This window comes from Dunckerocampus dactyliophorus, chromosome 12, assembly GCF_027744805.1.
Source record: "Dunckerocampus dactyliophorus isolate RoL2022-P2 chromosome 12, RoL_Ddac_1.1, whole genome shotgun sequence".
Lineage (NCBI taxonomy): Eukaryota > Metazoa > Chordata > Actinopteri > Syngnathiformes > Syngnathidae > Dunckerocampus > Dunckerocampus dactyliophorus.
In genome coordinates this window covers 20513831-20541358 of record NC_072830.1, presented here as the reverse complement: position 1 = coordinate 20541358, position 27528 = coordinate 20513831, and the positions used below count along the sequence as shown (strand labels likewise).

Here is a 27528-nt window from a genome sequence, read left to right as displayed (position 1 = left end):
CAAGAGCAACACATGGCATAATGGTAATGAAACTAAGACATTATACAAAATGCAAATATTGAGGGCCATGTTCATAGTGTGGGGTGAAGGACAGAGGGCTGCAGACTTCTGCTTTCCCCTTCCACTTAAAAGCTTAATTAACCCACACAGTCAGGGTGAGAGCCTTTCTACCACTGTGACCTTCATCTGCTTTCAGTGACGTGCAGTGAGGCTCATACTTGTAGCTGCTGAAGCACTGCCTGCCTCCTTTGGAGCTTTTTTTTTTTTTTTTTTTTTACGTGAATACAATTTGGTCACTAATTACTGGACAAAATGGGCCAATGATGTATTGCATCAATAAATGTAAGGATTTTTGCATTTCATTTACTAATCCAAATAGCACACACTCTATGCTGGTGACATAATTGGAAAAGTAAAAAAAAAAAAATTAAAAAAATTAAAATGGAAAAAGGGGAATTTGAGAAAAAATAAATTGTATTTCATTAGGGCCCTAAGAGAGTTTGCTAAAAAAGTCATATATTCTAAATCATGCCACAAATTGATCTATAACCATGTCAAATGATTAGTCCTACACTAAATGTTTTCCAATTTTATCTTTTATTGGAAGGACTCTTATTGGATCTTTTATTGGATTAGGGACCTGACTCTCAGAGGTTTGTTACAAAAGCCAAACAATATTGTGGGTCATGCTGTGTAATAAAAAAGTAAATTCAGCAATACTTTGGTTGCTTTATTTTTAATGCTTTCAAGAGCTATTTTCATAATCATATTCAATTCCACAAATTCATGTTTGTAACAAAAGCTTATTATTATTGAAAAAAAAAAAAAACGGTAGCAGATCGGAACGGCAAAACTAGTTTCAAAAATTGTATCGGATTGGAAGCCAAAAAATGTGCATCGGGACATCCCTATTTGCAATGACTTGCTCACTCAGTAATTTTTTTTGTCTTCTTTTTGAAATTTGAAACTCTACTTAGAACCTCCTTAAGATCCAACAGTGCTAAATCTAAATTCTTGCAATTTTTAAACTACCAGTAGTCTTAAAATTTGAGTCCGGTATGTATTTCATAACTTTTTGATTATCAAATTTATCCACATGCATGTTTATTTAATTGTATTTTTATTTATTTACCGAATTTTTTAAAATGATTACTTTTGAAATTATTTAATCATTTGTTTATAAATTTATTGGCCTTTTATTTCATGATGCTGTAGCACAGTGAGATCGTTAGGGACGATATGAAGAAAAAAAAGAGTGAGTGGTAAGTGAGTGGTTACTTTTAAATACTAACAAGAAGCTACCATGGCCTCAATTTTAACTAGCTCATCGGCTTAAGTATTCAATATGGACAAATACTTTTAAGATGTACTGTCTGTTATTGTGCATCGTCTCTCTCTGTGTTTGGCATCGTTCAGCCCTCCCACATACTGTAAGCACGAGTGGGGGGAAAAAGGCAATTCGGTATTATGAGCTCCCATGCCGGGCATATTGTCGTCTTGTCTGTTCCTACGCACGTGCTGTGAATTTAGCAACATAGCACAACGAAACGTGTTGTATGCGACAACGAACATAATAAAAACAGCTCTCAATATGATGCAGTGCAGTTCTACACCACTGCCGACGACAACAATTATCACCATATTTGCGTTATACAACAAGTGTTATTGACACAGCAGTCCTTTTGGATCTTATTACATTATTCAGACAGGTGTACCTAATGAAGTGCCCGGTGAGTGCACATGTGCATGTTTAAGCCCAAAGGTCAGACACTGCCTCTGGTGATCTCGCACACACAGACACACACAGACACAAATGTGTATGGAGACACAAAACTGTCTCACAAACTGAGTTTGCATGAGCTGATGCTGATATGACACACCCTAATGCTCATACATGGATCTGACAGAATGAATCTATTTTTGTGCATCGGCGTCAACGCAGAAATGTCTTTTTGGCATATGAAATGAGTGCATTGAATTTTTTCAAGGGAGGCACCTGCAGATGATAGTGAGCCTTTGAACCCTAAGTATTTTATTGTTACACCGCTTCCATGCTTTCAACCCAACACAAACCACCTTTTGTAGCAGCATTTGCAATGGTGATTTCCACAACTTCAAAAGGCAAAGTTGGTACATGTTGAACACAGGAAGTGAACAAAGGTATGAACATTTGATGGGAAACGGAGAGGGGGTAGGATTAAATGAGATTTGCTTCTTCCTCGTCCTTTTTGGACACGTGGAATTGTTCATTGTAATATGTGATGTATTCCATTGTAATGGTAATGGTTTAATTTTATTTGAACATGCATACAAGTTACAACGGAATACATCACATAGTCCAATTCGCAGTTCCACATGTCCAAAAGGAGTAGAAAGAAGCAAAGCTTATTTAATACTACCCCTCTTCCATTTCACCTCAATTGCAATACATTTATTCATTTCCTGTATTCCGATGTAGTCTTTACCAGTTAATACATGGGAAAATGATAAGGTAACATAACAATGTAGTAAGGTCAAGGATTTTCCTCAATCATAATAAATAATCACAATAATAAGTAAATAATAATCAGTTTAAATAGACATAACTGATCATACTGGTAATAATAGGTGAGTATTGAAAATGAACTCACAAGAATGAAGAGTAATGAGTGCTATAGTGATTATACATAGCATTTTGTACACAGTGGTTCAAAACTCTTCTTCCTTGTATTTTGCAAACATCAACTGTTTGTATTGTTTCTTGAAATCGCTCATCTTGGTGCTTTGTTGGAGTTCCTTACTCAATCCTTTCCATAATTTCATTCCACATACTGAAATGCTGTGGGTTTTTAGCGTTATTCTCGCATGTAAGTGTGTAAGTGTTTCCTAAGATCATATTTCTCCTCTCTTGTTGAAAAGTACTGTATGACATTTTGGGGTAGCGGGGTATTGTTTGCTTTATGCATAATTTACCAGATCAGTGAATTTTAATATTTGTGATTTTAGAAATAAAAGATTTGTATGTTATCTATGTGCAGCACTGTGGATTAGCCTAACTGATAAGATTGCTTTCATAGTTATTACCCCATATCTCCACACAATAAGTTAGACATACAATACATGTAACATGTATGCATGTTCAAAATAAATTGCCATTACCAAAAGCAACCCATGTAACATTTAGACGCAGATGCCTTAAATTGGAAGGCACGAATGACCTAAAATTGAACAGAGTAGAAAGAGTGTATGGAAAAAAGAGGTGCACTGACATAGTAAGCGCAAACATCCTAAGCTGTATTATTCAAGTTGAATTGCGGGAACACATGCAGCAAGCCATTAAAGAGAAACGACAAGGCACAAGTTGGTCTTGAAAGAAAGATGGAACACAATGAAATCATCCTCAATATGACTGATGATTCGCCGACCTATCCCTGAGAGCCATTTACGGCATTCCATTCATGTTCCTGATACGTGCACAGCATGTACAGGAAAAAACACTCCCAGAAGCATACATACGTTACACACGGTCATGTGACTGTCATGTGAAAGACGAAATAAGTCCTCGATGTTCCAGGAGAGCAATGGTGTTGTTATTGAAGCAATACAATACAATCAGACACCAACAAGAAGGCTAATAGCTCAAAATCATTGTGAGTGTTCCCTCAAAAGAAGAAAAGGCAAAAAAGATTCACATGTTCAGCCCCAAATAGCTTTTGACAATGCAAGTTATTATTGTAATACATGAACCTGTGTACAGACTGAATGACGTAAGCAAAATGCACCTGCTCGAAGAATTCATCCATGAATCCTTTCTCCATCCCCACGGCCACTTCATCCTCCTCCTCGGTCGTCTCTTTTCCCTACGAGCAACAACACAGACACTCAAGTTAAAACTCAACCTAAAAGGGAGAAACATTAACATGCATACCGCATCAATTCATTCATAGTTTTACTAGGATTCTTACTTGTTAAAATACTATTCTTCTATACAGTTTATACAATTAACCCTGCAGGGGTCCTCCCAGACAGATTCACACTTAAAACCCCTTGGGAACCAAACAGGTCCCTTCAGGACTTAAATCTTTAAAAGCGTTTCAATCCTATCAGAATGAGGAGGCAGGCAAAGAACGTCACTCCGACTTTTGCCATTTAGTGGTTACATACCCACCCCATAAATTCATTCATTACTTAATTTTGGTCCATAAACACTGGACTCATTTGTTTCAGCACACACAGCCGATGAATACGTAATGCGTGCAACGGCTTGCATCCGCGCCATGGATGGATACTGTACAGTGTGTCATTTCCCCCTACGTACACAGAGTGAATGACGTCACTTATTAATGAACTTTTTGCACTTCATTATGTCTACCAAGCATAAAGCAGGCTCTTCTGGTGAAGGTGCGCTGACAAAATGAAAAGCCACCACCATGGAAGTGAAAATAGACCATGGGAGAGGAGAAACGCCTCCCAATATTGGCCACACTTTTGGGCTTAGTTGTTCAACTGTGACATCTATCATTAAGGAAAAAAGGTCATATCCTTAAACATTGAAAAGGATCTGCTCCTATGAAAGCGACAGTGACAACTACGCAACATAGTGGTCTTACAATAGAGATGGAAAGGTTGCTTGTGCTCTGGCTGGAAGACCAGAATCAACACTGGATCCCAGTGAGCCTTATGTTGATTCAGGAAGTGATAAGTTGTTCTCTTTTTAGCACAGTTTCAAGTATTTAGTGTTTCATTACTGTGTTTTATGTCCATTTGTTCTCCGTACAGTGTAAGTGACTTAGGAATATTAATGTAGTTCCAATTTAGGTATAGAATCGACTTAAAACAAAACTTGACTTCCATCACAGTCTAGGAACGGAACTTGAACGTAGCCGAGGACCACCTGTATATACACTACTGGACATTACAATTTCTCAGAACCTACATTTTTAAGTGTTAAGATGGTCTCTCTCTCTCTTCCATTGTTAATTCTGATTTTTCTTGCCATTTTTGTAGCAACAAATTGCTTTCTCCAGTACAATGCTGTTCGACTGATGTTCACAAGGGTGTCCGAACATTGCTTTTACGCAGACAGAGCAGGTAGTAAGTACTCCAGAAGTTGGAACACCTGTAGGAATTAGTTGCACCAACTGCCAAGGCTTGATCAACCTCCATTTCTGCAGAAATTATTGACCCTTTTTGTTTAATTCTGAAATACACATTATTTCTCAGTTTTGGGTAACATCTGGCACTTCACCACTTAACTTTGTACCATTTCAAGCTATTCATTGGACTTGAACGACTTGAATTTCAATAAATACCTGGAAAAATTGGGGTGTTGTAAAACCTTTGACCGGTAATGTACGTATTTAAATGACTATTTTTACCCACTTTCAAACTTTAAATAATTTGAGCTCCAACCCTAATCAGAACTATGCCATGTCCATTCATTGTTCAAATATCATATGTAGACTGAATGGAGTGCACTTCATTCCACTGTAAATGGTGTGAGTGCACTGCTTGACAGTAGTGCACTCAATGTAGACTCAGTGGTAATTTCTTGCTTAAAGTTAAACAAAACCCAACAGCCTAAATAAAAAAGACACTGAAAACCGAACTGGTTAATCTTAAATATTTAAACGGTCTTTTTGGAGTCTGAAGAGTGATTTAAAAACACTGTGCCGTGACGCAACATCAGAAGCAATCTCATCTCATTCATCCAGCCAGCCTCTGTCAAGTTAATAGAATTCTCCATTAGCAGATTTGCTTTTGTTGTTGCACAAGAGAGGCGCGTGTTTTGGTTTTTTCATTGTCTTAGCATTGCTTTCACGCAATCATTTTCCAAAAAAAGAACAGTAACACCGCATAGTGGCTGCAAATAAGTAACAAGTCCGACCTTCCAGGTTTGCAGGTTTGTTTCATGAGATATACTGTATTTTTCCGACTGTAAGTTGCTCCGGAGTTTAAGTCACACCCGCCAAAAATGTACAATGAAGAGGGGGGGAAAATGGACTATAAGTCGCAGTTTTGGGGGGAAAATGTAATTTTATAACATCGGAGACCAAGAACAGACATTTCATCTTGAAAGGCAAGTTATAGTAATAACAATAAAATGGAGAAGAACAGGCTAAATAGGCGTCTGTTAAATGTAATGTGAATAGGTGGTATGTTAACGGATCATATACTTATTCAGATAGCTACAGCCTAAACAACCCGCAAGGTCATCTATATTCATCGCCTTGGCACCTACCCGGGCGTGGAGACGTAACTGCATTCATTATACATTATAGTGATCTCATTTATCTTATTATGTATTGTGTAAAACTAAGACATGAATAAGATCAAATTAAAAGCATAAAATGAATTCCGACCCACCATCCACCAGTTCAAGTTCCAGCCAAGTTTTTCCAGAGAGATTATTACATCACTGTTTGACGTGTGCGGTAAAAGGCAGTACGCTAGCATGAATTAACTTGAGACAAATGTGCACATTAGCACTGAATAAGTCATCAAAACTTACCTTTATGCATTCCCACATAGTATCAGCATTTGACACCAAATATGAGGTGAAAGAAAAATGGTAAAAATACAGTAGTAGTCTATCTGTGCGGCATGAGATAAAGCAGGGGTCACCAACGTTTTTCCTTGTGAGAGCTACTTTTACAAAATAAAAATGGCCAGGAGCTACTCATTTTTGTAACATTTATTTTCAGAGCTTATTTTAAACCCAAACAAAGCAAATATGCTTGAACATTAACAAAATGCTGGTGTCCACAACTCACATTTTGTATTTCAGAATGCATTTCTTTCTACTGTTCTTTCATTATTAACTGAAAACCTGAATGAAAAGCAGGCTTGCGGGCACCTCATGTGGTCGTGGGGGGCTACCTGGTGCCTGCGGGCACCACGTTGGTGACCCCTGAGATAAAGTTAGCACACGCACAATGGACGTGTGTCAAGTGAGACTGATGTAACAGAGAGAATCCGGCCACTTTTCAAAATAAAACATAAAAAAAATGAAATAATGAAAATAATTTTTTCTTTGTGTGGCCCGGTACAAATGACCCATGGCCCGATACCGATACCGTACCCTCACAAAACTTTTAGTAACAAAAAAAGGTCACCCTTTTTTCATGAAAAAAATGATTGTTGCAGCTGTTTATGATGTAAGGAATTAAAAAAAAAAAAAACAGACTTGAGCGAGAGCTGTTGACAAGTCAACTGTGACAAATCAAGTGACAGGAATGCTGCGCCGCTGTCGTTACACGAATACAAGCTGAACCCACTCAAACTCCTTTTTAATCCAACAGGGCCTCACGAAGGCATTTTATGCCTTGGATAAGAGGTGACACATCAAGGATTCATTCCACTTTTACACATTACTTGAGGTGCCACAGCTCTTATTTTGGGGGAAGCTCTTCACAGGCATTCTAATCGGTAACAACTTGATGCCAAATAGACTTAAAAACTAACACCACACACACACACATTCTTTCCTGTCCAATAAGAGTCCAGTATAAGCAAGGGCAACCGCATGTACCAGAAACAGTTGTCCACCAAATAAGTACCATTCTACTGCAACTGGTACCCTAAAGAAAGGATGCCAACCAATGTTATAATTAACTTAATGATCTTAGAAATGCAACAGAATCTATACGGTTTGCTGGCAAAAGGTCTTTAGAAACACACGACGACAAAGGGAGTGAGTATGAGCTCCCACAAGGGGGGAGCATCAGTTGTGTGCTCAGCCTCCACACAGAGTTGCTGTGAATCCTGCAGAGAAAAGCCTGCTTTGGTCTGCTTCTGCTTTGAGTGGCGAGGAGGAGGAGGAAGAGAGGAGAGCCTCCAACACGCCCTCCGGATCCAACGCTCCTGCTGATCCACAAAGATGCTGGGGGAGAACATGCTGCACAGTGCTGCACTCTTGACTCCACCTGGGGGGTTGGGCTTAACTGACCATATACTCAGCACACACTTAGCTCTGAGCTAAAACTGCACAAGGGCACTGTCACATACAAGTCATTGCCTGCTCTTAGGTCCCTGACATCTGAGCCTCAATGACTTTTTTTCCCCTCTCATAAGTTTGCATTATGTTTTGATGTGAAAGGATAGACATGTCTGCATTAAGTCTACATCAATGGACAAAAAAGGTTTTCTGTTATGTCCATGCGACTGAATATTTGCTTTAAGCGTGTACGTCAATTGGTATGAATGGTTGTTTGTCTCTGACAGACTGGCAACCAGTCCAGGCTGTCTTGCGCATGGGTAGGCTCCAGCTCACCGTGACCCTCATGACAAGCGGTGGTTTGCGTTACGTGTGCATGTCAGTAATGTTTATTTTATTAGTGGCAGGCCGCCACAAATAAATTAATGTGTGGCAGTGATGTGCAGCAAGGGACAGCAAAGCCGCCTCTGCTGGCCTAAAAAAAATGGCAGAAGCACTGACCTACATTTATACAGTTACAACTAGTATTTGTTCCATGAAATTCTATTAATTAATTTACAGTTAGTTATTTTCATTTAGCAGCATTGTATGTAGTTTCGTATGTTCTTTGTGCAATCAGAGTTCAGCTCTGTGTTGCCATATAAATGTAATCTGCCCGGGGCCTTCAGAATCAAGAGTGTTGTCCCCTGTCACATACACACGATTAACAATGGGGCTGTTTATTGGTGAAAACATCAGCATTGATAAGTTGCTGTGTGGTGTAGCACAAACACATCAATTGCTCTCATGGTGTCTGGCCACTGAAGTATCCGAGAATGGACAAACGGGTCTCTGAAATAATATGCATATGTGAATGGACTGTCTAGACTGAATGGAACGACTGCATGAATGGACAGAAAGACGTTTGTATCAAGTGTCAGTGGATGCATCATGTGTATGTGAATGGATAGGCTGATGTTAGCGTTATGTGTGTATGTGAATGGACAGACAAGATGTGTATATAAGTCTATGTGAATTCAAAGGACGATGATTTTATTAAGTGTCTGTTAATAAACATACTGGTGTGTTGCATTAAGTGTGTTTGTCAGTGCTTCTCAAATAGTAGGGTGACCCCCCTTGGGGAAGGACAGTGAGGTGTCAGTGGGGAGGAAGCGTGAGAGGCAGGGGTATACTGGAGCCTATCCCAGCTGACTTTGTAGGTGAGAAAAGCAGTTATGAGGAAGGACCTGGTTATGATGGTGTTGTGTATTCGATGGGAGACTTGCCAGAAGGGAGTCGCTCCATCAAAACAGAAGGCGCGCTTGCACATGCAGTTCAAACAGGCGTTCAATGAACCAATGAAATACAGCCCATTTGGGAGCGAGCGAGAGATAAAACTGGCATCTCATGAGCGGGATGATGTCAACACTGGAAAGGGGTGGGGGGGGAAAACAAAAAGGGGAGGAGAAGCAGGGCAACATAGTAATTATTGGAAGCTGCTAAGAAGTAATAGTGACAGCAGCGTGTGTTCCTGTATCGGTTTGCTGTGAGGCTACGTTGGAGACCATCTGTGAAGAGCAGAGACGTGAACCCATGCGGGCTTGACTTCATTATTATCCTTTTGTGCTTCTACTTGTATATTAAAAGTACAACAGCTTCCTGCATCTTTGTATTAAAGCCAATCCCAGACACCTTCTGCATTAAAGATGACTCAAATCTGTGCCAGTTGCGCGAAGGAGAGCAGAAGCAGATTTATTGTCATAATACAGCAAAGGAACATTCATAATGTATGTTTGCACACTCGCACACATATTGAGCTGTTCATTATGAATGTTTCCTGTGGTAGATGAATAAGAGAGATATACATGAGTTAGTTTGCATTATTTGCAAAGCTGTGTGGTCATATTCTCGTGAAAGATGCACGTTTAATCAGCAGACTAGTCTGGTGAATGTATATTTATGTAAAAAAGTTATAAAAATACAGGTAACCTACTAACAGCCCACTGTGTAAAATAAGACATTTCCACGACTTAACTTGTTCAAGCCCTCGGGGCTTTTAGCGCCTACACACGCTGAGGTCTAAAGTCTATAATCCTGGGGGATCAACTGGCAGTAACATCACAGAACCCAAAGAACCTACACTGTGGGCACACATTCATTGTGGCTTCACTTTATGTAGAAGGGCTGAATTTATAAACAGAACTAAATCAAGCCTTCTTGTAATTTCTCTGCACAAGGCAACTATAAAAATATATACCATCGACAGGTGACAAAAGTGTTGATGGCAGTGAGCCACAGCAGCAGCCACACTGCAGAAGGCTGTGTTTACGCTGCTGGGCCATCTCCATGAGTGAGTGACGCCGGCCCAAGCAGGCAGGATCATTACCCAAGCAGGGAGCAGCACGGCTAACAAGGGGGACCAGGAAGCCATACGTACTGTAGGTGTGAAAAACAACAACGAACACTCCCAATAAGGTTTGAAGTCTGTTTTGCTGCAAAGAGAAACCACATCTCTTAGTGAATATTTCAGAAACATAATTACCGGAAAGGGTAACGCTGATGCTCTTAAAATGAAGTGTACGGACCTGATCAAAATCTTAAGACCGGTTAAAAAATTGCTAAAATTTGCATTTTGCACATTTTAATCTTAATGAGGTTTTAAGTAGAGCTACAATATGCAAAAACAAGGGGAAGTGAGACAAAAAGCACTTTGAAAAAGTAATTTATTGAAAACAACAATTAAAAAAGTTTAAGACCATCGCTCAAAAAATAACAAACTCTCCAAACCAGAACAAAACATTTCTCAGTGGGACTCAGTAATGAGTATCTCCACCGTTCTTGTTAATCAATTCAAAAATTGGTTTGGGCATGCTTGATGTGGGTGTTTCCAGGAGGCTAGTGGGAACATTGCTCCAAGTGGTGAAGATGGCTTCACGAAGGGCATCAACTGTCTGGAACTGATGGCCATTTTCATAAACTTCCCTTGCCGTCCATCCCCAAATGTTCTCTATGGGATTTAAATCAGGGCAACATGCAGGATGGTCCAAAAGACTGATGTTTTTCTCCCTGAAGAAGTCCTTGGTCAAGCGAGCATTGTGAACTGCAGCGTTGTCCTGTGAAAAATCCAGCTGTTATCACACAGACGAGGGCCCTCAGTCATGAGGGATGCCCACTGCAACATCTGCACGTAAGCAGCCACCATTTGACGACCCCGCACCACCTGAAGCTCCGGTGTTCCACTGAATGAAAAGCACCCTACATCATGATGGACCCCCCCCTCCACTGTGCCGGGTAGAAAACATCTCAGGTGGGATCTCCTTGTCATGCCAGTAACGTTGGAAGCCATCTGGACCGTCAAGGTTACATTTTTTCTCATCAAAAGAAGAAAACTTTTTTCCACCTTTCAATGTCCCATGTTTGATGCTCCCTGGCACAGTCTAAACGGGCAGTTTTGTCGCAGCAATGGCACGCTGTGAGAGGCCGACCATGTTCAAAAAGAGAAAGCTTCTTAGCTTTAGACATCAGGAGGGCATGCCAGTGTGAATTCCTGACAGAAAATGAACATTTTGAGCATATTTAGGCTTTTATAGCCTGTGGTCTTTTGATCAGCTGATAAATAGCCTATTTTAGTTTCATTGTTGTTTTCAACAAATGACTTTTTCTGAATGCTTTTTGTCTCACTCCCCCTTCTTGTTTTTGCATATTGTAGCTCTACTTAAAACCTCATTAAGATCCAAATGTGCAAAATGCAAATTCTAGCAAATTTTTCAACCGGTCTTAAGATTTTCATCAGGAGTGTATGTGAACAGGCAGACATGCCTGGGTTATATGAATCATCATACGGTCATAAATGGTGTCTAAAGTCTTTTCAGGCAAAGATGTTTTACATTCCAGAGAGCATATCTGACCAAAGTTGAATAAGATGCTTCTGTCAGGCCGGGTTGCCTACCCGCAGCATGGAGGCTTCAGCAGCTCCACAAGGAGGAAGAATCATGTGGGTGGGAGAAGACATAAGGCACAGCAGCACACAGTTAATGTGTGTGTGCATGTGTGTGTGTCCTCTCCCTGACAAACCAACTCAATGTCCTCCAGTTCTAATCGTCTTTTGTGCTCCATCCTCCAGATTTGATCCTCACTGGAGAAGCATTAGAGCAGCAGACCCATACAGCATGGACACTATACTCTATACCAGCCCATCGTGGTTCTCCATAACCATCTAAACATCATTTTAGCTGGACCTCAAACACAACCACTTCATCTTACTGGACACTTTATTAGGTACAACTTCACAATTGAATGAGGTCAGCTCAGCTCAATGTCACTTAGCAGAGCCAAAGCTAAACATGAAAAATAAGTCATTTTTCACTTTAATGCTATTTTACAGTAAATTGCTCACTCGATTTTTTTTTTTTTTTGTCGCAGTCCCATTTCTTTTTTTGCATTTTGAAGTGCTGATTTTTGATCAGGAGTGTACAAGTATCGGCATTTATCACAAACAAACAGATTACTTGATCTCCAGTATACAAGTATAAGGTGGCTCATACCACGGCTCAGTGGCTCCGCTTAGCGTGAAAGCAGCCAGCAGATATCAGCCGTCGATGTAAATGTCATTTGCAAACACACACCGCTCGTGCCATTCAGGGATCGGTCACACTCATTTCATGGCTCATTGATGTAATTAAGTAGCCTCTCACACTTTAATGAATAATGTATGGATGTGAACGCATACATGGCATTGACCCACGGTGGGGAACAAGCGCAGCGCTGCTGGTCCACCGGAAGTGTGATGTGTGTTGAAAACACATCCGAGTGCCTCTTGCAGCTGTGGCTGTCCTTATTTTATACAAACAACTTGCACAAAGTCAGCGGCCAACCTAAAACGCTCGGTGACATTAACAAGCACTAAAGCACAACTCATACGGCCAGAGCGGCACACACACAGCCGCATTAGCATGCTCCGCTAAAATAAGCTAACCCAGCTTTTGCCGACTTAGCCCATGTTTCCGTTTGCCACCTCAACATGTTTAGTTCAGGAGGGTGCTGGTTCGTGTTTGTGAGGACACGCCGCTATGAATGATTTGTCCGGCGGGGAAATATTTCCCCACACCAACGTTCCTTCTCACAGTTACAGCAATTCATTCACACTGTCAATTTCTGCAAGATTCCGCATTTAACAGTAGATTCCCTTTTTATTGGCCGATTCCGCGCTTCCATCATCAATCATAGGGGCCCTAGACTGAGTGCCTCTCCTCCTCCATGCACGGAGGGGTGTGGGGCAGGGGCCCCGCTCTGTGGCACTCACACTGCGCCATCCTTCCACAAAGTTTTGTGGAAATGAACCATAACATTTTTACCTAATCTGGCTAACAAATCATCAGGAAGCCACATTCAGGTCATCGTCCAATTAGCGGGCACGGTCTTGAATCCCACTTCTAACAAGTTAGGAGTAGAAGAAAACAAGCAAGCTTACGGCAAATATTATATGTAAACCCATCAATCCGCACCTTTATCCATATCTGAACCAATATTTATTGTCTTCTTCCCTGGTCCATATGCCTCTCTGTGAAAATGTTTTTGCGTAATACTGCACACTACCACTCACCAACCACATATAGTGACCGGAGGTGCATATTTACTCTACTGCAAACTGTACCAGCTATTTATTTGATTAAATAAATTAATTATTGGCATTAGGGGTTACCACAGTAAGACGTGATAAGATTTGGTTCTACAAGTGTGTGTGTGAGGCACTTTTATAGGTATATATATATATATATATATATATATGCCTGGCCCTTTAAGAAGAACTGCATTGTGGCAAGTTGAGTGTCTCTCTTCCCTCTCTCGTCTGTCTGCACCGCCCATTGTTGTCTGCGTCCTGTTTGGCTGTAGACCGTTGTCAATCAGTCTCCTTCGCGCCGCCCTGCCTGTCTCCCGTGTCATCGCTAGCTTGCTAGCTTGTAAGCTTGTAAGTGTATCCTTGGTTCATAGGACTGCAGCAATATTTTTTAACAAGGATACAAAAATGCTAGAGTATAGCGGAACGGTGCCAGAACAACAAAAAAAATGCTTGAGTGACTTAATTTCTTGTGTTCTACCTGTAGGTTGATCATGTGTATGGTGAGGCGTTTTACAGCCTTAAAACATATAATCATTGTGTAAAAAAAAGTTGGCTACTTCACGGATTTCACTTATTGTGGGCTATTTTGGGAACCTATCCCCCGCGATAAACGAGGAAACACTGCATTCAACTTTGCCCTTGCTGCACGGCTGTAAGACCATGCTGGTGTGCATTTTGTTTGTTGTATATTTTACTAATTAAAGGGCTTGATTGGAATTGTGCCACTAGGAAAACGAGCGATCTTATTGTTATATATGTTATATAAGGCTACAATGGTACATCATGGAAAAGAACATCAAACCTGTGGACTGGTATCTTGCTTCTGAGTATCAAATTTTAATATTAAGTTAACAAAACAACGAACAAGATCAGTTTTCAGAAAAAGAGAATTTAAAGGCCAAGATGCATGGAAAAATATAGGTTTTAAAATAGCAGCTTGTGTGGCCAAGGCCAAAGTCACACAAGCTCAGAGTGGGTGCATCACGTCCATTCTATTAGTTAATGTGTCACTCTTGCTCCAAACAGGCAGTGACAGTGAGTATACACAACGTGCCGCCTGAGCTAACACTGACAACAAGGCTGCACACAGGAAACAAAAAGGAGGGGGGGCGGGGGGGGGGGGGGGGGGGGGGGGATAAGGCAGGCATGTGATAATTCACCTATAGGAAAAAAACTAAACAATGGAGGAAGTCGTCATTAGTGAGAGGAAAAGGTTCACGCAAGACATGAGGAGGAATGATCTGTTTGAGATGCGGTGTTCATAAAAATATATGAAAAAAGAAAAACTCACAGCGGCAGAATGATAACCACATGATTGATGGTGATCCCTGCAGTGGGAGAAATCCGTAATAAGCTCATCAACTTTGGCTTTAGTGGCCTGATAAAAGCTGACAATCACACATCATATCAGCACCATCTGTCACAAAACTACCGCTGGGCTCGAGGGGAGCGCTCGGTCCAGGTGACAGGGGGAGTGGAGCGAGTTTGTTATCAAGACTGGCAGCTTCGGGGCGAAGAGACGGCGTGCGACTGGAGGCGCCAAGGCGATGGGCAGGTGTGTAGTAAGCTACGGATGGAGCGTACGCATCTACTGTATATGCAAATGCTAAATCTCATTTCCTGCCAAAAGGGCACAGTCGCCTCAGGTTTAGTTTGTGAGCCTGGTTTTTTATGCCGAAATGTGTTCAGTTCAGTACGTACGATGAACAAACACACAATGACACTAAAACAGTGTGTGGTAGCCACATGGCCAATATCAGCCAGAATCAGTAGCGCTCTTGAATCAACAGTGAAAGCTTGGAAAGCGGTTGGTTATTGCAGCTGAAAATCTACTATGGCTGCTGTGGCCATCTTGTGTCGGGTATGAGCCTAAATCAGTAGGGTCCATTGATCAATTAAAGACAACAATGCAATTTAGGAGAGCGGCTGACAATAGTGACTGATGGGCCATGAAAACCAACATCTACCACTTCAACCTTTGACATGTCCTACCTCAGCCATGTTGTGATTAACATGACATGATTTTGACTTTTGACATTAGCTACCCCAGTTTTTGAGCGAGACATCATATCATTAAAAATCAGTAGGGTTCTTGGATGAAGTAAGGACAACAAAGGAAGTTTGGGGAGTGGTTGACAATTGCAGCTAGTAGTGTAGTATCTAAAAACATCACATCATTCAAAATCAATCCGGTTCTAGGGTCAAGTAAGGACACTAAAGGAGGTCTGAAGAGAAATTGTGAACGGTAGAGCCAGCAAAAGGAACCTCTAACAGTGTGACCTTTGACTTTAGCTACCTCGGCCATCTTGTGCTCAACATCGCATCATTCACAATCAGTAGGGCTCTGACAGTTGACAATTTTGACAAGGAGAACCAGGACACTGAATTTGCACTGTGCCCGTTTGAACTTTGACTTCAGCTACATCGACCATTTTGAGTGACACATACAAAATTTAGGGTTGTTTCCAACAATTAACGTTTGGAGAGTAACATTAGAACATGTACAGCACTGTGGATATTGCAGCCATGTGTCATATAATGTCCAAAAAGTAGGGACCTGGCTTTGCTGTAGATTAGATGATTGATCTGGGAGAGGTTTAACAGGATGTCCCTGTCTGGAAAGACCTGTCGGGGGTATCAATACCCGTTCCATGGACAGAACACTACCTGCCTGCCATTCACACTGATGTAAACCATTCTGCTGAGTCCAGATGGACACTGACTGAGCCTCCATGTGTTGACCTGCACCGCCTCCTCACTCTTCTTCCTGTCAAGCTGACTCACTCATGGAGGACTTGCTGCTCTAGTTTGGACCCTGACCAGAAGCGGTTGTTGCGGCAACTGGGTCAAAAAGGCACCAAAATCTGGCCACCAAAATAAATGACTGCCTCCCTGGTAGTGCTTTTCTGGTTTCCTCCCACAGTCCAAAACATGCATGTTAGGTTAACCAAAGACTCTCAATTGTCTCTGGCTGTGGATGTGAGAGTGAAATGCAGTGTTTCACATCCGTAACACACCTCATAAGCACCTGGTCTGCCAGATGATAAGCCTACCTAGCAGGAAGCATCAGTGCTGTCAACTTAGCCACTGTGTCGCTACAAGTGGTCCTCGGTTTATGGCGTTCAGAGTTTCGCCGTTCCGTGCTTCCGTACACACTGCCTTTAATTATTAATATTGCAAAAAAAGACGACGACAACCACAGTAGTTAAGTGCGAGCGGCGGAATAATATGTAGGCGGATGAATACATTGGCGGTCTAACACAGTCGCGTCAATACACTGCGAGGAAGGACAACGTCACTCATGTTCTTTTTAACTATTAAGTGAGCCACACTCGTCTGGTGGCAGCGAGTAAAAGTGAAAGTTAAACTGAAATTGGACGTCGTAAGATGCTGAGTGGAGAAATCAACATTTGCTGCATGCCCCGTCCAGGCTGCTGAAATGCAACCACCATCATGAAGGATAAAGATGCTATTCATGAACATGTGGACGGATCTGCTCCTATGAAATGGACAGTGACAACAGCATAAGAAGTGTAGCAGTCTCATTATTCAGACTTCTTCCTCCCAATAAGCCTGTCTCTCACTCCTTGTAACGCCCCCGCAGTGTGCAAGACGAGCACAGGGACGGAAGTAAGGACATGTTATTACTGCGTCATTTAATTCTTGTATTTCATGTTTTTGTTGTTGCATTTTATAAGTCTTTCATGTGTTCTGTGTTCAGTGCGAGTGACATAGGAGTTCATTTAGTTACACGTTCTCAATCACGCCAAATCATGACTTGCATCACAGTCACGGAACATGAGGACTGCATGTATATTTAGCATGCATCGAGACCCCTCCAGATACTCCTCTTTTGACAAAGCGACAAATCTAGCAACATTTTCTGGTGTTACTGTAGACCAGGGGTCACCAACGTGGTGCCCGCGGTCACCAGGTAGCCCCCCACGACCACAAGAGGTGCCCGCAAGCCTGCTTTTCATTCAGGTTTTCAGTTAATAATGAAAGAACAGTAGAAAGAAATGCATTCTGAAATACAAAATGTGAGTTGTGGACACCAGCATTTTGTTAATGTTCTGGTAAAACAAGCATATTTGCTTTTTTTGGGTTTAAAATAAGCTCTGAAAATAAATGTTACAAAAATGAGTAGCTCTTGGCCATTTTTATTTTGTAAAAATAGCTCTCACGAGGAAAACCGTTGGTGACCCCTGCTGTAGACTGTGAGAGACTGACATGAAAACATGTATCGCTCTTCTCAACGAGCTGTGGGTGCTGATGTGTACATCTAAAAGCACTCACAAGCGGCGCCATCTTGGTTGTGACATTTTTTTAAAATTCTAAACATATCTAAACATTCTTGCTTTGCTTTCAGGTTTTTTTTTGTTTTGTTTTTTTTACTCACTTTGTCTATCCCACATTGTTCCTCTCTCCTACATCGTCAATTACAACTACGCACACATGCGTCATGGCCAATTATGCAAAGTAGACTATGACATCATCTAGAAACCCCTGCAACCCACCTCTACAAATGTATTGCAGTTGGATTGACTGGCGATCAGTTCAGAGTGTACACCGTATCTCGCCCTGAAGTCAGCTGGGATAGGCTCCAGCTTACCCCTAACCCAGAACAAGCATGAATCAATTAAAGAACATGTCGATCACTGCGATTATTCACATAATATAAAAATGGCCTGATGGTATCACCTGGCAGTAAGTGGCTATTGGTCTCTCTGTAATACAAATGCATCTTTTCAGCAATGTGAAGAGGCAGCATGGCAGGCTGCAGGACACGCCTCTCTAAACCACACACACACACACACAAAGTGTTGGCTGAGCTATGTTGTCTCCCGAGAGGCCAATTCATAGCAAGATGCTCACTGAAAACTGCACAGCCATAAATTGTTTCCTCCTCTCCCTCAGCCAGCTTAACTGCCAATTACACAGATCTCAAAATGGCCACTTTACCGCGAACACACGTGTATGAAAACACACACATACAGTACATCACGTTGAGCAAACTGACAGATAACATGCTCGCTGTTTCCTTATTGTTATCGGGCTAGAGAAGAGCTCTTCAATTGCCAGCCCGTGGGCCAAATAAGGTCCGTGGATGACAGTTCTCAACATGGGAGCAAACTAGCATTTTGACACCAGTTTCCAAAATACAGCAAAACACTCTTGAGGGTCCTCAAGAGACAAAGATCGATTTTTGTCTCGTGTTTTTGCTGATGGTACTTAATAACAGCAGAGCACTCCTGTTACACAGAGGATCTTTGACTAGCGCTTTTGCAGTTGGTCCATAAAAACAGCAGACAGCTGTTGTCATATGGAGGATCTTTGATGAGTGTTTTTGCAGTAGGTCACAACAGAACACTCCTGTCATATAGAGGATCTTTGATGAGCACTTTTATAGTCGGTCCTTAAAAACAGCAGAGCACTGCGGTCATATAGCGTTTCCCAACCTTTTTTTGTCTTTTGTAGCCTCAGAGCCCTTTTGTCATACCATGAGTAGCCCCTCACTTATACGTATTGGTCTATGCTGTTTATCCTCACTACGGTCACGGTTATGCTGGAGTCTATCCCAGCTGGCTTCGGGGGAGAGGCGGGGTACACCCTGGACTGGTCGGCAGTCAATGGCAGGATATAGACAAACAACCATTGACACTCACATTCATAACTGTGAATTAAGAGTCGCCAATTAACCTAACATGCATGTTTTTGGAATGTGGGAGGAAACCGGAGTACCCGGAGAAAACCCACACGGGCAGAACATGCAAAATCCACACAGAGATGCCCAACAAAGACTCGAATCCAGATCTTCCCAATCTCCTGACTGTGTGGCCAACATGCTAACCATTAGGCCACTGCGCCCTTTATGCATTGATCATTCTCCAAAAGTAGAATGTAACACAATTGTTATTTTTGGCGCAGCTGTGCCACAGGTTATTGTCTCCCTGGGGAAACTAATTATGCGCACATTCCATTTTATTGTCTGTCTTAATATGAAATGACTGGGAATATTTTCTTGGAATTTAAATGTTTCTACGTACCCCCTGCAATTTACTCGCGTACCACTAGCAGTATGTCTTTAAAAACATCCGATCGCTCCAGTCATATAGAGGATCTTTGATTAGCACTTTTGCAGTCGCTCCTTAAAATCAGCAGCGTGCTGCTGTCATAATCGTTTTTAACAATATGTTGTGGTTTACAATATATTACATCATACTCAAAGTTGTTTCTAAGATACTTGTTCAATCATGTAAAAACTACGCTGCAAACGACACCCAAAATATGATGTTGGCTTTGATAAGACATGTGTCCTTAATGTCTCCAGTGAGTCCCTATTGCCAAGTCAAACTAATGTAATGATACCTCGAGTCACCATTTTAACACGAAAGTCATTTCTAAACGACTCCTATATCACACAAAGTGCTCGGTGCGAGTACCTTTAATCGTTTTTTTTTAGATATTAGAATTGACTTTAGGAAAAGCGCTCTGAGGACATTTAGCAGGTGAAATGGGCGGCGTGGGACCAATTCTCTTGTGTAATTGCGTGGATCGATGAAACCACATACACTTGCACGCACACACCGGGATTCAATCACACAGGAGGGGAACATGCATATTTGGAAGCTATACTCAAACAGCTAAAGAAAAGTACCATCTTATTTTAAAGTGTGTTTCTAGGAACAGATACTTTCGTGGATTAAAAACAACTGTTGCTTCTTCACATCACTTTCACGCGCATCCATTCTTAGCAGTTGTGAATGAAAAGACAATAAAACCCCAACTTACATGTCGAAGTTCTTGCATGCGGTCCTTCATGGCGTCTGGAATTTGTCACTCTTGTCTTATTTGGTGATGGAGAGGATGTTGGAAGCGGACACCGAGACAACACGCACCAACAAGCGGGTTGAGGATGCGCGTCTGGCGGTTACACTGGCCGCTGATTTATGGTCCTCTTGTTCTTCCTGCTCTTTGGTTCTGATGACAGGATGATTGGACCGAGGCCTTTCCGCCGTTAACCCATTACACACCCTTCAACTTCCTCGATCCGCCACCAATGGACACCTTTTCGTAAGAACCTGTTGTGCTCTCCTGGTTCCTGTCAAACATGGGTAGCTGAAAAAACCCACTTGGAGAGACAGCTGGCCGAGAACAGAGGGGTTGGTCGGCTGTGAAACTGGGTTAAAATTGACTATCGATCGAAGTCGCTCAGAGATAACGCCCAGGTGCTTTTTGTGCACAGTGTCCTGGTGCACAGCGCCCTCCGCCGGCCACTGGGCACGACACTCCAGAGTAAGACGTCAAACGTCCTGATGACTTAATGAAGTCATGATTTTGTTACGTGGGACAGCCGTTATAGAAAAACAAAGGTTTGTGACTGCTTTAATTTAAACCATATCATGAGGTACACCTGCACAATGAAGTGCAGTACTACAGATGCAAAAATGGCAGCTTTATGAAGAGAAATGCATTGTAGAAAAAAACAATCCAGTGGATTGTTTATTTATTGTGTTATGTACCATAACAGTAGAGAGTTAAACAGTGCAATCTGGTTAATAATGAAGTTATTCCACATTGTTTAACTATCTTCCATATACTGTACAGTCCTTACCCAATGGGGTGTCCTCAATTTTTGCACGACCTTAATGACATTTGTGATGGCCCCTATGAGTTGTGCTCAAAAGGCTTTGTAGGATGTGTTAGCATCCATCTAAAACAGACCTCCTCAAAGGTTGACAATCATCAAATGGTCAATGACTTACGGGCAATTGGTTGCCAAGTCCACCCCTGGAATGGCGGCCATGTTTTTTCAAACAATCTTGCTCAAATTTGACAAGCATGTGCTTGTCAGTCTCCTAAAGATGTGTTCCACATTTTGCGGCGATTTGCCTAAACACCCGAAAGTTACAGTGGGTGTTTTGTTAGAGCGCCTTGAGCTGTGTGAGAAATTTCAAGTCCACCCGACGTATGGGGGTTGAACTTTGGTGTTTAATAACAGCATCACCTTATCTGCAAACCATAGCTTCTTCATTTTTGTGATTAGTACACATTGCCAGAACAAACTGGACTGTATGGTACTTTACTGTTAACAGACAAAATATGAACAGTGAACACCACCATGAGTGTTTGTTGTATGGGATTCATAGTTGCAGATTTGTATGTGCAGACAAAATGTATTCTCGTTGTTTGTTTATAACAGCTTCTTTTTAAGAACACATAAAATTTGTAGTCTAGCTCTTGTACTTGATTCAATTAGACTAGGATGTTAGCCTGATGTTGTGGCGCGCATGCGTACGTACACATGCACACCCACCTCACTGTAGCTTGAAAAGAAAACAGGCTAAATGTCTCTTCCTCTGGCACATCCCATCTATTGGAATTAAAAAGACTGTGTAATACACTCTCGACGTGACCGTGCACATGCATCAGTGTGTGTGTGTGTGTGTGATTGCAAATGAAGGCCCAGCCGCATGAGTCACAGCTAGAAATGAGGTCTCCTCTGACGTCCTGTGTATTTGGTGTCAGCCCGCACCTCCCTGTAGGACGCCATCAAACACGCACACACATAAGTGACACACAAAGCCAAAACTAAGTAAATTACAAATACTAAAGTAAATCACAATCAAACACATACCGTCCTTGTCTCCGCCTCCTCTCCTTCTTCTCCAAGATCCAATCACGGCCCTTTTTTACCGATTTACCCTTCATGTTTTTGAAACGGCATCTTTACAGGGAGAATGGCGGTGATTGGTATCTTTTTAAAAAACAAAACAACATTGTGGTATGACAATATTTTAATGTAAAAGGCAGGAAAACCCACCTGACAGGGTTTTACGTCAGGCAAGACATCGACCTATGGTTGGTTTTCTCTTGGCCTTTGGCTTCATGAGTCCAAGTACGACAGAACCTGTACTCTCTGAGGCCTGATGCCCAATTCTTATTGTTGTTTTTCATTTTTAACTTAAATATTTACTTTCATATATCATGACAGCTATTGTTATGCAGGACGGTTGTTCATCAGCCACACCGGGCGACAATAATAATTTAAAAAACAACCCTATTTTGACCACCCTCAGGGGACACACACAAGACATAAATAGCATGTTTTTAACTCTCCTGACACCCCTAATGATGTGACCTAAATCCATTTAAAAAGGGACTGTGTGCAACCGTTACGGGGCAGCTTTAAATGCCCTAACTTTCGAACGTGCTTCAAGCATAATTTCTCTCCCTCTTCCTGCTCAGAGCATGGAAGCCACGCCCCATGTAACACCCACCAACGCGCATTAGTTATTAGTTATGTAGTTATGTAGTTAGCTACTCATTGAATGTACAGTGTTCCCTCGTTTATCGCAGGGGATAGGTTCCCAAAGTAGCCCGCAATAAGTGAAATCTGCAAAGTAGACAACTTTGTTTACAGTTATTATATGTTTTAAGGCCGTAAAACCCGTCACAATACACTTTATACACTTTTTGTCAAACAGGCATTATCATTTTCTCACATTTTAAACACTCTCAAAGTTGTAACTTCATTGGAATTTTAATGATCAATCTACTAGGTTGGACACAAATGAAGTGACTCACACGTATTCACTCGTCTGACCGTGCTTCTTTGTGGCACTGTTCGGCTGTAGCGTTTTTAAAACAGCGTCTAAAACATATTGTTCCAGCCGTCGTCCTCCTCGTCCTACTCCTTGCTGGTTAGCTGCTGCTGCTTTTTCTATTGTTTATTGGCAGTTAGCAAGCAGCTCACGCAGTTAGCTAGTTTGCTAGCGATGGCGCGACAGAGACTGACAATGGTCTACAGCCAATCAGGATGCAGAACACAATGAACGGGTTCTCCCTGAGCCAATGAGGACTGTTGTGGCTCTATATTTAGCCGGCTATTGTCTACTGTGCGTTCCTAATATGCTCGTACAGGCAGGTAAACACACTGAGACGAGGTGGAGTATAAAACACCCTCTAACTACAATGACGCATACAACAGAGCACCGGTAGATCGCCCCAATACGCCACAAGGATGCTGAACACAATACGCCTTCATATGCAAAATTGCACTTTGACAAATCCGCAAAAGGTGAGCTGCGATGTAGCGAGGGAACACACAATGACTACTCGGCCCGAATTGAAGTGCCCGACAACTTTTATGCAGTTTAATTTGTAATTGTGAATAGTAGACAATTTTTTGTTGAATCTGTTCTTTGAAACCCCTGTGGGTAATATACGCTAGCCAGTGGTGGTGGTGTTATATTATTATTTTGGTTGGAAAAAAATGTCATCTTGAGCAGACTGCCAACAGTCTTGTTAAGGTAACAATACATTGCTGGCTGTCCTATCAGCATAAATGTTCACGTAAACATGATGCAAAATATGCACTAAGTGGCCCGTGAATGTTATACTTTGCCATCTCACTAGCAGAGGGAGGGACTCACCGGACTGGATATCAACGCAAACGATAGAGAGCGGGTCATATTTCAAAACACACACACAGACACACACAAAGTGACCTCATCCTTTCCGCTATTAAAAACTCACATTAAACTGAATTAAAATATATTAAGACAATCTTCTTCTGGTGCATTCAGCCTGACGCGGCTTCTTAATTTAATAGAGAATAAGATTTGAGGCTTGCAGGGTTTAATCAAACATCCATAATCTGATTAGCATAGCAGGTTATTGCATCTGTGTGTGCGTGTGCGCGCATGCGTGCGTACGTGTGAGTGTTACCTTTGTCCTGAATACTGGACCTGGTTTGCAACTGTCCTATCTGTAGTTTCTGACCCCAAGCCCTGTGATGATCGAACGTTATACAGATGGTAAAGCAGTAAAAAGACTAAAATTGTTTGCCTCTCACCTTTGGCAGTACGCCGGTCACGCCAGCAAACAGACACAGAAAGAACCTGAAGATAAACACAACATTGACGCGAGTACAGTACAGCTCATTTCAAATGCTAACAGGAAGCTTGCATGTCAAAATAAAAGCCCTGCTGAGGCAAGCAACTGACTTTTTGGCTTTGCTGCTGTTGGGATAGTCCACCACCATGCCTCCGCTGAAGCCTGCCTTCATGGCCTGTGATGTGATCAGCTCCAGCTGAGTGGAAGAAAATTGAGGTTGAGCAAAGGGGCGCAACTTCCTCAAACAGTCATCCTGCGTATACTTGGCGCTCACCTGCTCAGAGTTTTCTGGATAAAGCTGAAAAACAGCTCGTGCGCCTCTTGACTGAAAGGTGGAGAATAACTGGAGTCATTAGAGCCCTTTGTTGCACAATCCAGTATCTGGATGTTTTGACAACAGTGGAACCGAGTCATACAATTCGGAATTCAGCACAAATTTTCCCGAAACCTTCACCACTGAAATCGCATTGACCTTTTGAGCTCTAACTCCAGACACTTATACCTGACACATGCTCGGTTCGACAAGCATAAAAGGACTAACTCTGTAAATTATTGAGGCACACATGTGACGTGACTCCCCTACACATAACGCCTTCATGATTGACAGCATGAGCCTTTTTGTTGTTGCTGTTATCCTTCACAATTAAGAGTGGGTAACTTCTGTGACAGTTGGGCGTGTTAAAATGGTATTTAAAGTTTGTACTTCAACTTACATTATTGCCTGCAAGGAGAAATATGTGTTCAACCTCAGAGGTTCCAGAGTAAATGCTGGATCAGACTTACCAAAGAAGAATAGAGCGTACTGAAGAACGAATAAAGTCTCCTGGGAGGACTGTGTGTCCGCTTGTCAGCATTGCACAGCCACTGAAGAGCTGAAATACTGACAGAGGACAAATCAATCACACACATATATGCCAAATAATTCCACTGATATAAGATGCGTTACATCCTCTACCTAATACAACCGTCAAAGGTTCCGGCTCGGAAAGGCATGCCTTGGCCCATGTCGCCCAGTAAAACATCTCCCTCCACCTCTCTGTCCAGTGCAACATCTGAAACGGATCATACACATAAGTAACTACACAAATAATGCTAATTCGCATCTTTACAAACGACTTTTACTGTTTGATGACAGATGAGATGAAAGCAGATAGATAGATACAGCAGATCAGTAGATTCATGCTTGCAATACAACCTCTCTCCAAGCGAGTCAGAGCTTTTCTCCCCGTCACTCTCTCTCTCCCTCACACACACACACCAGTGCCCTGGAGTGATGCAGCTGCGACATAGAGACCAGCTGACAGTGTCTCAATCGTTTTTAGCAAGTTAACAAACAACTGAGGACGATGAGTTATGAAGCTAATTTTTAAGATAATTGTGACCAATGAAGCTGAGTCATCAAACAGTAAAGCGGCTAAGAAATATGATATATTTTCTGTTGTAGTCTACAATTTGATATTGAAACTATACTTTTGTCTGAATCCCCTTAAAAAAGAGGGGTTGTCTTATATTCAGGCCGATGTGTTACGCAAAAATCCTGGATGTCTAAGGTCATAATCTTTAGAACAGAATGTTAGCACTAACCCAGCATGGCCGTGCTGATGTCAACTCCGACCCAGTAGTGTCCCTCCTCTGTCAGGTAGTCACCACTCAGACCCGAACCACACCTGAGTGACAAAATAAAAAACACAAAGGAAACATTAAGTTATCGTTTTGGCTCGTACACGCACCTCACCTCAATGAGGCCAAAGATGTAAATAATATGATATTACTGTATATTACAATAATACTTTGCAGTAGTGTACAACTACCCCACATCATACTGAGAGATGTTCCTAATATTTTTCAATGCGTGTATTAACGAAGCATATTGTTAAAGCAATAGATGTTAAGATGAATTCATGTATAGGCTTGAATATATATACAGTTTCATGTCTTCAATGAATTACCCCACGTCCAGCAGAAAGCACGGCTGTCCCTCTGGCAGGTTCAAAAGCTCCACGGCTCTCTCAGACATCTGAGTCTGAATCTCGATCATTCGCGAGCTGACAAACAGCAAAAAAGCCAGACATTCATGCTACAGCTTCTCACAAAACTTGCCATGATTAAAAAAAACACACACAATCGTAGACAAACAAATGTAAACATTGAATGCCGAAAATAACAGATTGCTGCTGCAAACACTGCAAGTAATTTATTGAATAAAGTCAACGTGTCGCAATAAACCAAAGAGGTGTCATTTTGATTTCAACACATCAGTCATTAAAGGTGACGTGAATGTAGCATCCAGACTTACTTCTGAGAGTATTTCTTCGCCTCCTCTGCGTTGTAAAACTAGGGGAGAACACATCAGAATAACCTCAAAACACGCAGTCCACGTCTGTGCCTTCAATATAAAAGCATGCAATATCATTTGCATTGGGGCTAAAACAACCCAATCTTAGCTAGTTAACATGGCGTGCAGTTCACATTACAACTACTGTTAGCCGAGCTGCTACAAACACACTACAAAATAAGTCACTAACCACATCTGGAGGGGCCGTGTGTTCTGGTCGTCGACAGGAGCTCATGCTTCTTACTTGGTGTATGTGCTAGCATCTGAAGAAAAAACTGTAATATGTTTTTTCTACACTATATCAGATATGAGAATTGAGAATTCAACACACGTGAAGGACAGGTCTACACGCTTCTTCGTCGAACGATAAGGCGAGTTCTCGTCGGAAAGTTAGTATGTCGCCACCTATTGTCCATCTGCGTACACAGACGAGTATGTGCGCCAGTTTTCGCTGATGTAAAATGAAATAATAAATAAAACGATACATTAATGATAATATATATACTTGAATAAACTTCAAAATACTTATAAAGAATTATTGTTTATTTTAACAAATATTATTGTTTAGTATATGCAATTAAAAAAAACACAGAAACAGTATCGGCGACAGTATTAAGTTTTGAGTACCCTATGTAGTGAATATGTTACGTTTAAATTTTTAGAACTTTACAATTAATATGATTCAAGTATAAAGACAGGATAGGTATACATTGCTATTCCTAAAACATGCATGTTCATGTGATGCTTTAAAGTGTGTCGCATGCCCAGTGTCAGCAAGTA

General features: G+C 41.6%; 2 protein-coding genes across 11 annotated transcripts in view; both read right to left on the bottom strand.

Moving 5' to 3' along the window:
• stx1a (syntaxin 1A (brain)) overlaps positions 1-20700 on the bottom strand; it is a 65639-nt gene extending 44939 nt beyond the window's left edge. For 3 of the 9 annotated variants that reach the window (XR_008573098.1, XR_008573097.1, XR_008573095.1), the window contains exons 1-2: positions 20307-20696; positions 3762-3839 (exon numbers count right to left, since the gene is read on the bottom strand). Coding sequence is in view for 5 of the 9 variants with exons in the window: in XM_054793536.1 (XP_054649511.1) it covers positions 3762-3839; positions 20307-20336 (108 nt within the window). In the remaining 4 variants the exon portion in view is untranslated. Of the gene's footprint in view, positions 1-3761; positions 3840-20306 lie in introns of all 9 variants that reach the window. The other 6 variants (XM_054793538.1, XM_054793539.1, XR_008573096.1 and 3 more) reach the window with 5 other exon arrangements.
• A 233-nt stretch (positions 20701-20933) lies between these two features.
• On the bottom strand, positions 20934-27113 carry bud23 (BUD23 rRNA methyltransferase and ribosome maturation factor). 2 transcript variants are annotated; one of them, XM_054793542.1, is made up of 12 exons: positions 26939-27113; positions 26710-26747; positions 26363-26458; positions 25998-26080; positions 25369-25465; positions 25197-25293; positions 24688-24738; positions 24524-24609; positions 24373-24418; positions 24246-24307; positions 22153-22242; positions 20934-22054 (listed from the first exon to the last, which is right to left on the bottom strand). In XM_054793542.1, the coding sequence occupies exons 1-12, from the start codon at positions 26981-26983 to the stop codon at positions 22000-22002; spliced, it is 846 nt and encodes a 281-aa protein (XP_054649517.1). In that variant the 5' UTR covers positions 26984-27113; the 3' UTR covers positions 20934-21999. The 2 variants fall into 2 exon arrangements, with proteins under 2 accessions (XP_054649517.1, XP_054649518.1); XM_054793543.1 differs by lacking the exon at positions 20934-22054 and having other exon boundaries at positions 22152-22272.
• Positions 27114-27528: the final 415 nt, after the last annotated feature.

Bases quoted from the DNA above. Each gene is read 5' to 3' on its own strand.
- bud23 (XM_054793542.1), bottom strand. From the start codon at position 26,983: ATGAGCTCCTGTCGACGACCAGAACACACGGCCCCTCCAGATGTG. The intron at 25,466-25,997 runs GTTAGTGCTAAC...GATCCGTTTCAG, and splicing joins CATCAGCACGGCCATGCTGG to ATGTTGCACTGGACAGAGAG. The intron at 24,610-24,687 runs GTGAGCGCCAAG...TCTTCCACTCAG, and splicing joins ATCCAGAAAACTCTGAGCAG to CTGGAGCTGATCACATCACA.